Below are 13,245 nucleotides of genomic sequence, written 5' to 3'. Positions count from 1 at the left end.
AAATAAAGGATAAGCTTGCCGCTCATGACCACCCATCCAACATCGCCCTCGTTTTGTTGGCGACCCGGATTGACATGAGAATCCAGGAACAGGCCCAGGAGGTGCACCAAGACATAAAGCTCCCCAGACTGGCTCCCAAGTTCTGTGACCTCTAATGCTCTCTTCTGTTGTTCCACCTGAGGAACCCATGCAAGTGGACCAACTCAAATTATCCCACAAGGGGAAACAGCGTAGACGCACTTCCGGACTATATTTGTATTGCAGCCACGGAGGCCATTTTGTGCGTCAATGTCCTCAGAAGCCGGGAAACTCCAGCACCCAGGGTTGGTTGGAGAGAAAACCCTAGGTGGAACGACGCCAACTACCAAATCCTCTCCCAAACTGTCCATTCCAGTGACCATTGTTACTGGTGAGAAATCACATAATGTTTCTGCCTGTCTGGATTCCGGAGCCCCTGCAAATTTTATTCAGCAGGGTCTAGTAGATTGTCTCCATTAGCCCAGCGTCCTGCTAGAGAGACCCCTGGCAGTTGCTTCTGTGAATGGGCAACCTTTGCCTGATCCTATACTGTTCATGACAAAACCGCTGAGACTTCAAGTTGGAATCCTCCATGCAGAACAGATTGTCTTCTACGTCCTGTCTAAAGCCGTCATCCCTATTCTGCTGGGCCTGCCTTGGCTTCATTTACATGCTCCGGTTCTTGACTGGAACTCTGGAGAGGTCCTCCAATGGGGCTACAATTGTCTCCACCACTGTCTCCACAGGTTCATCCTATCCAGTCTCCTCTGCCTCAGTCATTCTCTGGACTACCCACACACTATGCTGGCTCCGCAGACGTCTTGAGTAAAAAGGAGGCAGAAGTTCTTCCTCCTCATCGTTCCTACGATTGCCCTATTGAACTGCTCCCAGACATCTCACCTCCTCGTGGACAGGTATTTCCTCTCTCCTTGCCAGAGACCCAGGCCATGTTGGCCTATGTCAAGGAGAACCTTGAGAGGGAGTTCATCTTCTCCGGCCAGAGGTGGGTTATTTTTCGTTAAAAAGAAAGGATCTCTTTAACCCTGTATTGATTACCCTTGATCTTAACCAAATTACGGTCAAGAACAAATATCCCTTTCCGCTTATCTTGAAGCTCTTTGATCGCATTCGTGGAGCCAAGATTTTTACCAAGCTGGACTTATGCGGGGCACACAACCTGATCCGGATCCGTCAAGGTGACGAATGGAAGACCACATTCAACACTCAAGATGGACACTATTAGTATCTTGTGATGCCCTTTGGTCTGTGTAATGCTCCAGCGGTATTTAAGGAATTCATATAGGACATCTTCTGGGATCTCCTCTATGCATGGTGGTATATTTGGACGAAATCCTGATCTACTCACCAGATCTGACGACGCATCGGAAGCATGTCCGTCAAGTCCTGTTGCGGCTAAGGGAGAATCGTCTGTATGCTAAACTTGAAAAGTGCGTATTTGAGAAGAATTCTCTACCTTTCCTAGGCTACATTGTCTCCGACCGTGGGCTCAAGATGGATCCAGAGAAGGTGAAATCTGTCTTGGAGTGGCCACATCCTCAGGGCCTTCAGGCTATACAGTGATTTCTAGGATTCGCAAATTTCTACCTGCAATTTATCCCAAACTTCTCGTCACTAACTGCTCCTATCTCTGCCCTTACTAAGAAGGGGGTAAACGCCAAAGTGTGGACCCCGGAGGCGGAGTCAGCATTTATCAGTCTCAAGAGTGCCTTCATTTCAAACTTGATTCTTCATCATCCTTACTTATCTCGACAGTTCTCTTTAGAAGTTGACACTTCTTCTGTTAGTGCAGGTGCACTTCTGTTTCAGAAAAACCCCAAGGGTAAGGCAGTGGTGTGTGGCTACTATTCAAAACTATTCTCTCCTGCAGAGCGTAATTACTTCATTGGGGATCGGGCGTTACTGGCCATCAAGTTGGCCTTGGAAGAATGGAGACATTTGCTTGAGGGCGCCATACATCCTATCATCATCTACACGGACCACAAGAATCTTACCTACCTTCCGTCTGCTCAACGTTTAAATCCTCGTCAAGCCAGGTGGTCATTGTTCTTCACCCAATTCCAGTTTGTGCTCCACTTCTGTCCTGCTGACAAGAACGTGAGGGCCAATGCCTTGTCTCAATCATTTGAGACGGAGGACTCTGAAGAGACTGCTCAATACATTATAGATCCTTCCAGAGTTATTTCTGTCAATCCTCTTCAAATTAGAGACATTCCCCCAAGGAAGACCTTTGTTGGTCTAGCTGACAGGAAAACGATTCTCCACTGGGGACACCGTTTCAAGCTGGCTGGGCACTCTGGCATTCGGAAAGCTCGGGACATTATTACTCATCAATACTGGTGGCCCACGCTGCCTAAGGATGTTGTGGACTTTGTCTCTTCCTGTACTATCTGTTCCTCTAATAAATCTCACTCCAGACCTGCTAGCCTACTCCAACAACTGCCAGTGCCTGATGCCCCCTGGCAACATATTGCAATGGACTTCTCTACTGACCTGCCTCTTTCGGCATGATGCACTACTGTCTGGGTGGTGATGGATAGTTTTTCTAAGATCGCACAGTTGAACCCACTAATGGGTCTTCCATCTGCTCCTCGTCTGGCATATTTCTTCATACAACATATCTTCCATCTGTACGGACTGCCTCTCCATATTGTATCAGATCGGGGGTACAATTTAATTTAAAATTCTGGAGAGCCCTCTGTAAACTCCTTGATGTAAAATTGGACTTTCCTCTGCCTATCATCCTCAGTCTAATGGCCAAGTTGAAAGAATTAATCAAATATTGGAGAATCACTTTTGTCATTTCATTTCTGTTCAGCATGACAATTGGGTGCAGCTTCTTCCCTGGGCCGAGTTCTCCTACAACAACCACACGAGTGAATCTACTGCCTCCACTCCATTCATCGTATATAGCCAACATCCATGTGTTCCTCTTCCAGTGCCTGCTATGTCTCAAGTACCTGCAGCTAACTCAGAATTTGGAGACTTTCTTCATATCTGGCAGCAGACCAGGTCCTCTATCCTATGGGTGGTTGACCACATGAAGAGGAATGCTGATAGGAAGAGAAGGGAACCTCCTCAGTTTCTTACTGGAACCAAGGTCTGACTATCTTCAAGAAATCTTAGTTTAAAAATTCCCTCTTACAAATTTGGTTAAAGGTTCCTCAGACCTTTCGAAGAGCTGCAACAAATAAACCCTGTATCCTATAAGCTTCGGCTGTCTCCTACCCTAAGAATTCCCAACTCATTTCATGTGTCTCTCCTGAATCCTGTGGTCCTGAACCGCTACAGTAAATCTACTCATTCTGCAGTTGCACCCAGCAGTTCTTCTGACAGCTTTGAAGTGAAGGAGATTCTGAACTACATGAGGGTAGGAGAAAAGACTTTCTATCTGGTGGACTGGAAAGAGTTTGGTCATGAGGAGAGGTCCTGGGAACCAGAGGAGAACATCAATGCCCCAATTCTCATCAAAAAGTTCCTCCTACGCTCCGGACCTAAGTAAGGGGGGTACTGTTGTGCCTGCGGTCACGGAATGTCAGCACAACCTACTTACACCTGACAGCAGGACACACCCTTCCTGCCAGCGTCTCTCCCCCTAAAGGGCCAGCGCGTGCACCAAAGTAAAAGTTCCCTAGCCAATCCTTTTACACCCTGGAAAATTTAAAGGACCCTGACCTTTCCCTCCTTGCTTGAGCATTGTTTATATTCCTGTGTTCGTTGTTTTCTAGTCCCTTAGTTGTATCCTGCTCCCAGTGTTGCCGTATCCTGTTGCTGTGTTTGTTTCTGAGCCTAAGCATATTGTTGCAGTCGTGTGTACCCCATCTGCCACATCTGGTGTCATCTGCCCTGTCAGGTGTCATCTGCCACATCAGGTGTCGTCTCCCACATCTGGTGTCGTCTGCCACATCAGGTGTCATCTGCCATGTCTGGTATAATCTTCCATGTCCTGCGTCATCTGCCACGCCAAGCATCATCTGAGCCACGTGTCTGCTACTTCGAGTATCTGCCAGATCATGTTCCCAGGTACTCTTATCCGAGAGATTGTTATGGACTTTGTTTGGCCAGCTAGTTGCATCCTGCTCCCAGTGTTACCGTATCCTGTATCCTGTTGCTATCTTTGTTCCTGAGCCTAAGTCTATTGTTGAGTCATGTGTGTCTCAACTGCCACGTCTGGTGTCATCTGCCACATCTGGTGTCATCTGCCACGTCTGGTGTCATTTGCTACACCAAGCATCATCTGAGCCACGTTTCTGCTACTTCGAGTATCTGCCAGATCATTTTCCCAGGTACTCTTATCCAAGAGATTGTTATTGACTTTTGTTTGGCCAGCTGCTTCTGCACATACCCCACAGGCGTGACAGTAAGGTGGTAATAAAAAAAAAACATCCCGATGTGCAAGCCAGAAGGAAACATTCCTTCAGTTTCAAGAAGTGGTTATCAAGGCCCTAGTATTTAGGAATTAGGAAGGTAAGGGACATAGCACATCTGCTGGAAGAGAGGGTGCACATATTACACCAGGGCAACACTTTCCCAGCAAAATTTCTCAAACTACAAAGGAGGAAAAGTCCCAAAAAGGTGCCGAGTGTTACAAAAGGATAAGAAAGGATACTGTTTATCAGTGTGACACTGGCCTGTGCATAACGGATTGCTCCACAGCGTACCACATAAATATAGCTATTTGTATTATTTACCCAATTATAATACCCTCTTATTATGCCCTGATGTACTCCGCACTGATTACATATGCCACCACAATTTAAACTGAAATACCAGGAAAACACCTAACAAAACTACTACCAAGCAAAATCTACGTTCCAAATGTCGTTCCTTCCCTTCTATGCCCTACAGTGTGCCCAAACAGCAGTTTAAATCCACATGTATGCCATACCCTTGAGAGCCCGCTTAACAATTTATGGGGTAAGATTCTCCAGTGGCACAAGCTGGGCACAACATATTGAGCTGTGAAACTGAATTTCAGTGGAAAAATTTCAATTTTCACTTCGCATAATCCGCTGCGTATTAATTTCTGAAAAATATCTGTAGGGTTTAAATACTCACTACACCCCTTGATAACTGTATTTAGGGGTGTAATTTCCAAAATGGGGACCCTTGTTTGTTTTTTTTTGGTACACCAGAGGTTTTGCAGTTGCCACTCGGCGCTCACAAACCATTCCAGCAAAGTCTATGATCCAAAGGTCAAATACCACTCCTTCCCCTCTGAACCCTCCCATATGTTCAAACAGCAATTTATAACCACATATGGGGCATTACCATACTCGGGAGACATTGCTTTACAAATGTTAGGGTGCTTTTTATTCTTTATTTCTTGTGAAAATTAAAAATGTTGATATAAATCTACATCTTATTGGGAAAAAAATTACATTTTTAATTTTCACGGCTTAATTCTAATTAATTCAGCAAAAAACCTTTGGGGTCAAAATTCTCACTATACCCCAAGATGAATTCCTCAAAGAGTGTCGTTTCCCAGATGGAGTCACTTTTGGAGTGTTTCCACTGTACCATTAGTACAGGGGCTCTGCAAATGCGACATGGCGCCCAGAGACCAATCCAGAAAAATCTACATTCCAAAATCCAAATGGCGCTCCTTCCCTTCTGAGACCTGCCATATGGCCAAACAACAATTCATGACCACATATAGGGTATTGCTGTACTCAGGAGAAATTGCTTTATAAATGTTGGTGTGCATTTTCTCCTTTATTCTTTGTCAAATTGAAACATTTGAGTCAAAACTACATCTTATTGTAAAAAAAATAATATTTCATTTTATTATGCCCTATGCTAATCAATTCAGAAAAAAACTTGTGGGGTCAAAATGCTCACAATACCCCTAGATGAATTCCTCAAGGAGTGTTGTTTCCTAAATGGAGTCACTTTTTAGTTTCCACTGTACTGGTACCTCAGAGGCTCAGTAAATGTGTCATGGCACCCAGAAACCAATCCAGCAAAATCTGTGCTACAAAAGTCAAATGCCGCTCCTTCCCTTCTGAACACTGACGTGTGTAAAAACAGCAGTTTATGACCACATGTGGGCTATTCCCGAACTGTGGAGAAGTTGATTTACAAATGTTGTGGTACTTTTTCTCCTTTATTCTTTGTGCAAATTATAAAAAATGTAGTGGAAACATTTTTTTTTTCCATTTTCATGGCCCAATTCTAAGAAAATCTATGAAACACCTGTAGGGTCAAAATGCTCACTGCACTCCTATATGAATTCCTCAAGGAGTGTAGTTTCCCAAATGGTGTCTTTTGTTGTGTTTTTACTTTGACGACAAAACTTCTTCAAGGCCTGAAACGGTACCTAAAATATATTCTAATAAAAATAAGTTCCCAAAATCCACAAGGTTCTCCTTCATTTATGAGGCCTGTGTTGCAGTCAAGTAGCACACTTGGGCCACATATAGGATATTTCTAAAAACTTCAGAATCAGGGTAATACATATTAAGTTGTGTTTCTCTATCAACACGTGCTGTGTTACAAGTAAAAATTATTAACATTGAATATCTGCAACAAAAAAAAATTGAAATTTCACTTTCACATTGCTTTCATTCCTGTTAAACGCTTAAAGGGTTAAGAAACTTTCTAAATGCTGTTTGAATACTTTGAGGGATCTAGTTTTTAAAATGGGGTTATTTATGCAGGTTTTGTAAGATATAGGCCCTTCAAAACCACTTCAGAAATGAATGGGTCCCTAAAAATTAGGCTTTTGAAATTTTCTTGAAAATGTGAGAAATTACTGCTAAATTTATAAGCCTTGTAATGTCCTATAAAAATAAAAGGATGTTTAAAAAATGATGCCAACATAAAGTAGACATATGGAAAATGTTAACTAGTAACTATTATGTATAAAATAACAAGTTGTTCTACAAGCAGATACATTTAATTTTAGAAAAATTCTAATTTTAGAAAAATGTTGGTGTTTTTCACAAACAAACACTGAATGTATCAACCAAACTTTACCACTGACATAAAGTACAATGTGTCACGAGAAAACAATCTCAGAATCACTTGGATAAGTAAAAGCACTACAAAGTTATAACCACATAAAATGACACATCAGATTGGAAAAAAAAATTAGGCTCTGTCAGGAAGATCAAAACTGGCTGCAGTGGGAAGGGTTAAGAAAGTACAATTAATTTTGACACCCCATGTTCAAATTTTTATATATTTCCTTTATCACATCTACAATATAATTTAAAGCATGTTCTTGCCATTTAAGGCTTGATTCTCACAAAGGGTTTTTGCTTCCTTTTTTTGGCATTTCTCAAAGTGTTATTTTTTTAGGTAAAAAATGCTGCGACCAGATGTTACTTTAAAGTCTATAGTGAAATATAGAAAATGCAGCATGCCCTGTATATGGCATTTTTTCTGATGTTTTTTTTTTCCCATTGGCTTCTTTATAGGACTTAAAATAAAAGCACCAGAAAAAAAACACATGTTCAAAATATTAAAAATGAAAGAAAATCCAACCAAAAACGCATGTAAAAAACGCAATTCATTGTGTGTGTGAAGGAGGCCTTAAAGTTATTATGTTTGGGATTGTCTTAAGCAATGCTGGACATTTGCCTACTATACAATACTTAAAAGAGTTATCCTGGAAGTGACATTTTTTTCTTAGGGCTGCAAATGAAATAAACAAAAAAGCAATACTTACCTATCCTTGCCCCCGGTGATCCAGTGCTGTCACTTCAGCGGCAGTATCGGTAGTAGTTTACATGCATAATGCCAGAAATACAACATATGGCCGCAGAGCCCCACTGTGCTCTATGATTGGCTGCAGTGGTCACATGCTACGTGTATGTAAACAAGCTCCAGTAGTGTCGTCGGAGTCACCGCGCTGCATTGCCAGGGGCAAGGATAGGTAGGTATTGTTTTTTTATTTATTTATTTTATTTGCAGCCCCTAAGAAAAAAAATTCTCTTCCCGGATAACTCCTTTATTAAATACATGTAGCTAAGTTCATACTAGCGTTAGTACACGTTTACCTCTTCCGTCTAAGTAAGAGAGGATCGAAACATTAAACGTTAGAAACCTAGCGAACAGAGGCAAGCGGAAAGCAACTGAAACAAAAGAATTACCATTGAAATCAATGATAATTCTAACAGAACTGTTGCTTTCCGTTTAATGTTTCGATCCTCTCTTCCTCTGATGGAAGAGTGGTAAACGTATACTAATGATAGTGTGAAAAAGAAGCCTAAGGGTTAATTAATGGATCCCCTGATGTATTTCCATTTAGTTCATGTATCACTAATATACACATTTTTCTAGAACAATGGAACAATACCTTTTCTACATCAAAAATAACAAAAATTGGTGCCCCGTCAGAGCTTTCCAAACAAATAATGCTAAATCATTTTTTTATTTTAACACTTTGCGGCAGACTCATGCAGCCAAAATCATGCCCAAATGCGATGTCAAATAGTGGCACAATGTTGCCGGTGATACCACTGTTGTGTGTGTGGTGTCAAACGCGGGCAGCTACTGATCCATGTGTTCTCACCCTTAGGGTATGTTCACACGCAGTGTTTTCAAGCGTTTTTCAGGTTGTTAATGCCTAAAAAAACTCCTGAAAAACGGAAGCTGAATGCCTCCAAACATCTACCCCTTGATTTCAATGGGAAAAACCACGTATCATTCAGATGGGCGTTCTTTTTAAAGCAGCTGTTTAAAAAATGGCGCGTAAAAAAACAAACCTTAAAAAGAAGTGTATGTCACTTCTTGAGCCGTTTTTGGAGCCGTTTTTCATTGTGGCAAAAAAATACATAAAAAACAACGTTTGATGCTTTAAAAATGGCTGAAAATCAGAGTCTGTTTTCCCTTGAATTTTTCTTTTTATTTTACAGCTGTTTTTACTTTAGTGTATGAACACAGCCTTAAAATGTTTTCTTTTTAATGACTGGCAGGTATGGGATACTTTGCATCAACACGGTGATGAAAAGATCACAGAATACATGTTTAGTCAGTACCAGCATATATTTGAGGCTGTGCCACTGAAAGACAAAGAGTGGTAAGTAGGAGCGAGAACAAGTTTTCTTTGAACATGTAAGCCAAATGAGCATGTTAAGTCAGAAAAAGACTATCCGCCTTTCCAAATAAAGTCTCTAATTTCATAAGATTAGAGATAGCGGCTCAGGATTCTCCTCTTCTCTATGTGTGCAGTGATACAACAAAAAATAAGTGATTTTTACATGCCATGCGCTTCAGCACTCAGCAACCCTGTTTTGTGAGTTTGCGTGGACAACCGATTCTTGGCTGAGCTGTTGTTACTCAGTCCTAGACTCTTCCACTTCACAATAATAGCACTTATGGTTGACAGGGACACACTGTATCTACCCAATCAGAAATTTAATGATCTTACTGGCAAAGGTGCCATCCTATGACTGCACCATGAGCTCTTCAGTACTAGCCATACTACTACCAATGTTTGTCTATGGAGATTGCATGGCTGTGTGCCTGATTTTTTGCACTTGTTTGCAATCGGAGAGGCTAAAGCAACTGAACTTCTTCATTAAGAGGGGTGCTCACATACTTTTGTAAATATATATTGCAGAAATTTATAAAAAGAAAGTGACTTTTTGCCAAGTAAAATATTGCACAATTGAAACAAATGTCACAAAATAAATATAATGTTACATATGTTTCCCTTTAACAAAAATCCTTCATTGCTTGCCAGGTCTGACATTGGCTGACCATTTTTTTGGAGTAAAACACCATGTACTTTATAAATTTGGAGCACACTTGTAGCAAATTAGGTTATCCATTTACATTATCCTTCATTACCCCATAATTAAAAATGGTTGTCCATGAGGTTTACCATCAAACAATTTGAAGCTAGACTATATTAATTTGCTGCACTACCATGTGCAATTTTTTTCTCCAAAATACTGCATAAGCCAATTTTTTTTGCATGTGCCCCATTAATACTCATAGCTTTTTTTTGTGCTTATTTCACCAACTAAAATGTAATGCATGAATGATTTTTCTCTTACAGGATTACTAATGTACCAGTGTCAATTCAGATGTCAAGTTTAGACATTATGCGGTTTATCCATACAATGTATATGTACCAAGCCTTCAGACAAAAAGATGCTTTGAAAGCAGAAGAGTTTATCATAAAGACCAAGGAAAAGTACAGTATACATGACAATATTTTAGTGCACATCTACTTTAACTATTTTTTACAAAATTTTCTAAACAAGAATTTTAATACCCTCTTTAACCACTTGCCATCTGCTGAACAACGATAAACGTCGCAGGGGTAGGCTGTTATTCATGAGGCACCGTGTTTGAACGGCCTGCTGCTTGACACGACTTGATGCGATGTCCGGTCTGTCTTCCGTCACTCCGGTGAAGGACCTGCGGGAGTCATGCTGGTTTGGATTGAAGAGAAGTGTATGACGCTGATACAGGCAAGAACCCGGAGACCAATGAAAGTGGTCTCTTAGCAGGTGATGACTGTGACAGCTTGTCACAGTGGTCACTGAAGAAAGTTGTTGAAAACAATACGTTTATATAAAGAGAGTGTTTTTGTGCTGGCGACTCTGTGACAGTTACCGGAGACGAATACACTGTTAAAATTGTAGCGATTCCCTTATCTAACTTCTCCCTGCCGTGTGTGTGTATGTGTGCGTGCGTGCGTGCGTGCGTGTATATATATACACATATATATATATATATATATACACACAAACACACATATACATACAGTAGTTGTTCATACTCTCCTCAACATTGAAATTGAAACCCCATTAAGGAAAAGTTTTGGAATTGTGGAAATCACAGGATCAATAGGCATGCTAATGATATGCAAATAATTTTTCCGCTATAATGGCCACGCTAGCAGATTTTAATGCGTTTTTTTGCATTTTAATGATGACTCCCGTTGTCGCAGAGGTGATCAAACTGGGCAAGACAGACTCTATAAGCTGAGGCCCCTTATTTCATATCGTAGTAAAAGAAAATCAGAAATGTATACACCCCAAAAAAAAATAGCAGTGGATGAAGCCTTGATCCACTTCACTGGCCGACTGTCATTCAAACATTACAACCCTAGAAAACAATCCCGATATGGTGTACTTATGGCTATTCTTATGCATTTAGGGTGTACGAAGGAAAAGATAGTCTGTTGGATCCCCCTGATTGCCGATCCTATATTGGCACTCATAGGAAAGTTGTTATGGATCTTATAAACACTCTACTAGGACATGGATATCATCTCTATGTCGACAACTGGTATACACGTATTCCACTTTTCAAACACTTGTATGAGAAGGGTTCGGTGTCTTGTCGGACAATTAGAGAAAACAGGAAGGGCTTCTCAGAGTCACTTCATCACGTCACCGACACACAGAGAAGGATGTGGAGCTACCTGCATCCTGAGATTGTGTCGACACGTCACAGCTAAGGGGAGAAGCACCACTTCCGGGACCATGACAGGGCATAAAAATCTGGACATCTATTCAGTTTTGAAAATTAAAGTATATTAAGTGTCTGAATTTTACATTTGCTAAACAATTAGGAACATTTTCTGGTGTCAGACAACCTCTTTAAACAATACGACCGTAAAAGTCCCAAATTATATTGACACAATACAGACACATATGCTCACTACATAATAGAAGCAGACAAACACACACTCACTAAACACAGGCATGCACACATACCCATATCCACTATGTACTATGTACATACGGGCACTACATACATACATGTTGGTGACCGCTTCTCACCCATTTGATCATGGAATTGGCGCACAGTGAATCGAAGTGCACTTTGCAGCCCATTGCAAATCCTGTTGTAGCAGCAGAGGGGAAGAGGTGAGATGCAGGTCACGCAGGATTTTGTAATTGAAGAGGTTTTCTGTTTTTTTTTTGTTTTTTTGTTTTTTAAAGCAGCCAGCTTTTCAGCAGTCAGACATCACATAAAAGTCTATAGCAAAATATAAAATGCACTATATACACATACACTACGTTTTTGTTTGTGGCTTTTTTCGGCCTTTTTGTGGTCAGTGGCGTTTTTTACTAAATGCTCTGGGTGTGGATATTTTTTCATAGTTCAAATTCTGCAGCATTTACAGTAGCAAGAAAAGTGTATGAGATTTAGAAAATTTCATTCCCACACTTCGGGGAAAAAACGCAGCATAAAAGTAAATAAATTGACTTGCTGTCCGGAATTTAAATCTGCAGCATGTCATTTTATGCTGCGTTTTCGTTGCTTTTCTGTTGCTTTTTCCCACTGAATTCAATGGGGATGCAAAACCCTCAACAGAAAGCCAAGTATTGTGACTTTTGCAGCAGAATGGCAGCGATTCCTCCCCAAATTTTGCAACTCAGGAAGGAATAAATAAATCATACTTACCCAGTCTTCCTGCAGTCTGACCTCCTGTGATGAAGTTTCATCCCACGTGACCGCTGCAGCCAATCACAGGCTGCAGCGTCACATGGCCTGCAACATCATCATCCGGGAGACCGGACTATGTGCTGAGAAGAGGGAGGGGTTAAGTATGGTAATTTTAGCGCTGTATTCAGCAGCAGAAATTCTGTTCGAAAAACCGCACCACAATGTGGTGTGTTTTTTTCGGACAGAAGGTTCTGAGGGTTCCAGGTCAGATACGCTGCACAGTTTTTACGCAGCGTATCCGACCCGTGGGAACCCGGCATTAGACTTCAAAAAGGACAGAAAATAGGCATGTAGAAAATAGCACTAAATAAAAAATCCCACCAAAAGTACCACTTTCTTGCTAGAACCACATGCAGTTTTATATGTCGGTTTTTGTGTCCAAGCCAGGAGTGGATCCTAAAAGAAAAGTATAAAGAAAAGACTGATATGTCTCATCTCTTTTGGATCCACTCCTGTGTTTGGCTAAAAAGAAATTCTGAAACGTGCTGCATGAAAATTCACGCATGTCTGAAAAGCTGATAAACTGTATTAACTACACGGCCCCTGTTACTATAGTAACTGCCAGTATACTTACCCTCCTCGTTCCAAAGCGCAGCAGAGATCCTGATGTCTCTTTGCGTCATGACGTCGCAACGCTGTGCGCTGCGCATAAAGTCACGGCGCTGGATGGAGTCAGGTCATCCGCTGCGGCTGGAGCCGAAGAGGAGGGTAAGTATACTATTACTGTCTGCTGGGGCCCGGGATGTCCAATCCCTAAAAATCCTCAGGATAGGACATTAATAGCCGATGGGT

At 41.3% G+C, this 13,245-nt stretch overlaps 1 protein-coding gene and 1 long non-coding RNA gene across 3 annotated transcripts in view; one reads left to right on the top strand and one right to left on the bottom strand.

The window, feature by feature from the left end:
* LOC142655456 (uncharacterized) overlaps positions 1-13,245 on the bottom strand; it is a 94,662-nt gene that overhangs the window by 48,641 nt on the left and 32,776 nt on the right. The window lies entirely within an intron of this gene.
* The window catches only part of LOC142656290 (putative methyltransferase DDB_G0268948), a 34,256-nt gene that overhangs the window by 20,123 nt on the left and 888 nt on the right, over positions 1-13,245 (top strand). Inside the window, exons 4-5 of the mRNA XM_075831186.1 lie at positions 8,958-9,061; positions 10,046-10,183. Coding sequence (XP_075687301.1) covers positions 8,958-9,061; positions 10,046-10,183 — 242 coding nt within the window. The remainder of the gene's footprint in view (positions 1-8,957; positions 9,062-10,045; positions 10,184-13,245) is intronic.

Source organism: Rhinoderma darwinii, chromosome 6, assembly GCF_050947455.1.
Source record: "Rhinoderma darwinii isolate aRhiDar2 chromosome 6, aRhiDar2.hap1, whole genome shotgun sequence".
Lineage (NCBI taxonomy): Eukaryota > Metazoa > Chordata > Amphibia > Anura > Rhinodermatidae > Rhinoderma > Rhinoderma darwinii.
The sequence above is the reverse complement of the archived record's forward strand: the minus strand, read 5'-3'. Positions and strand labels throughout refer to the sequence as shown.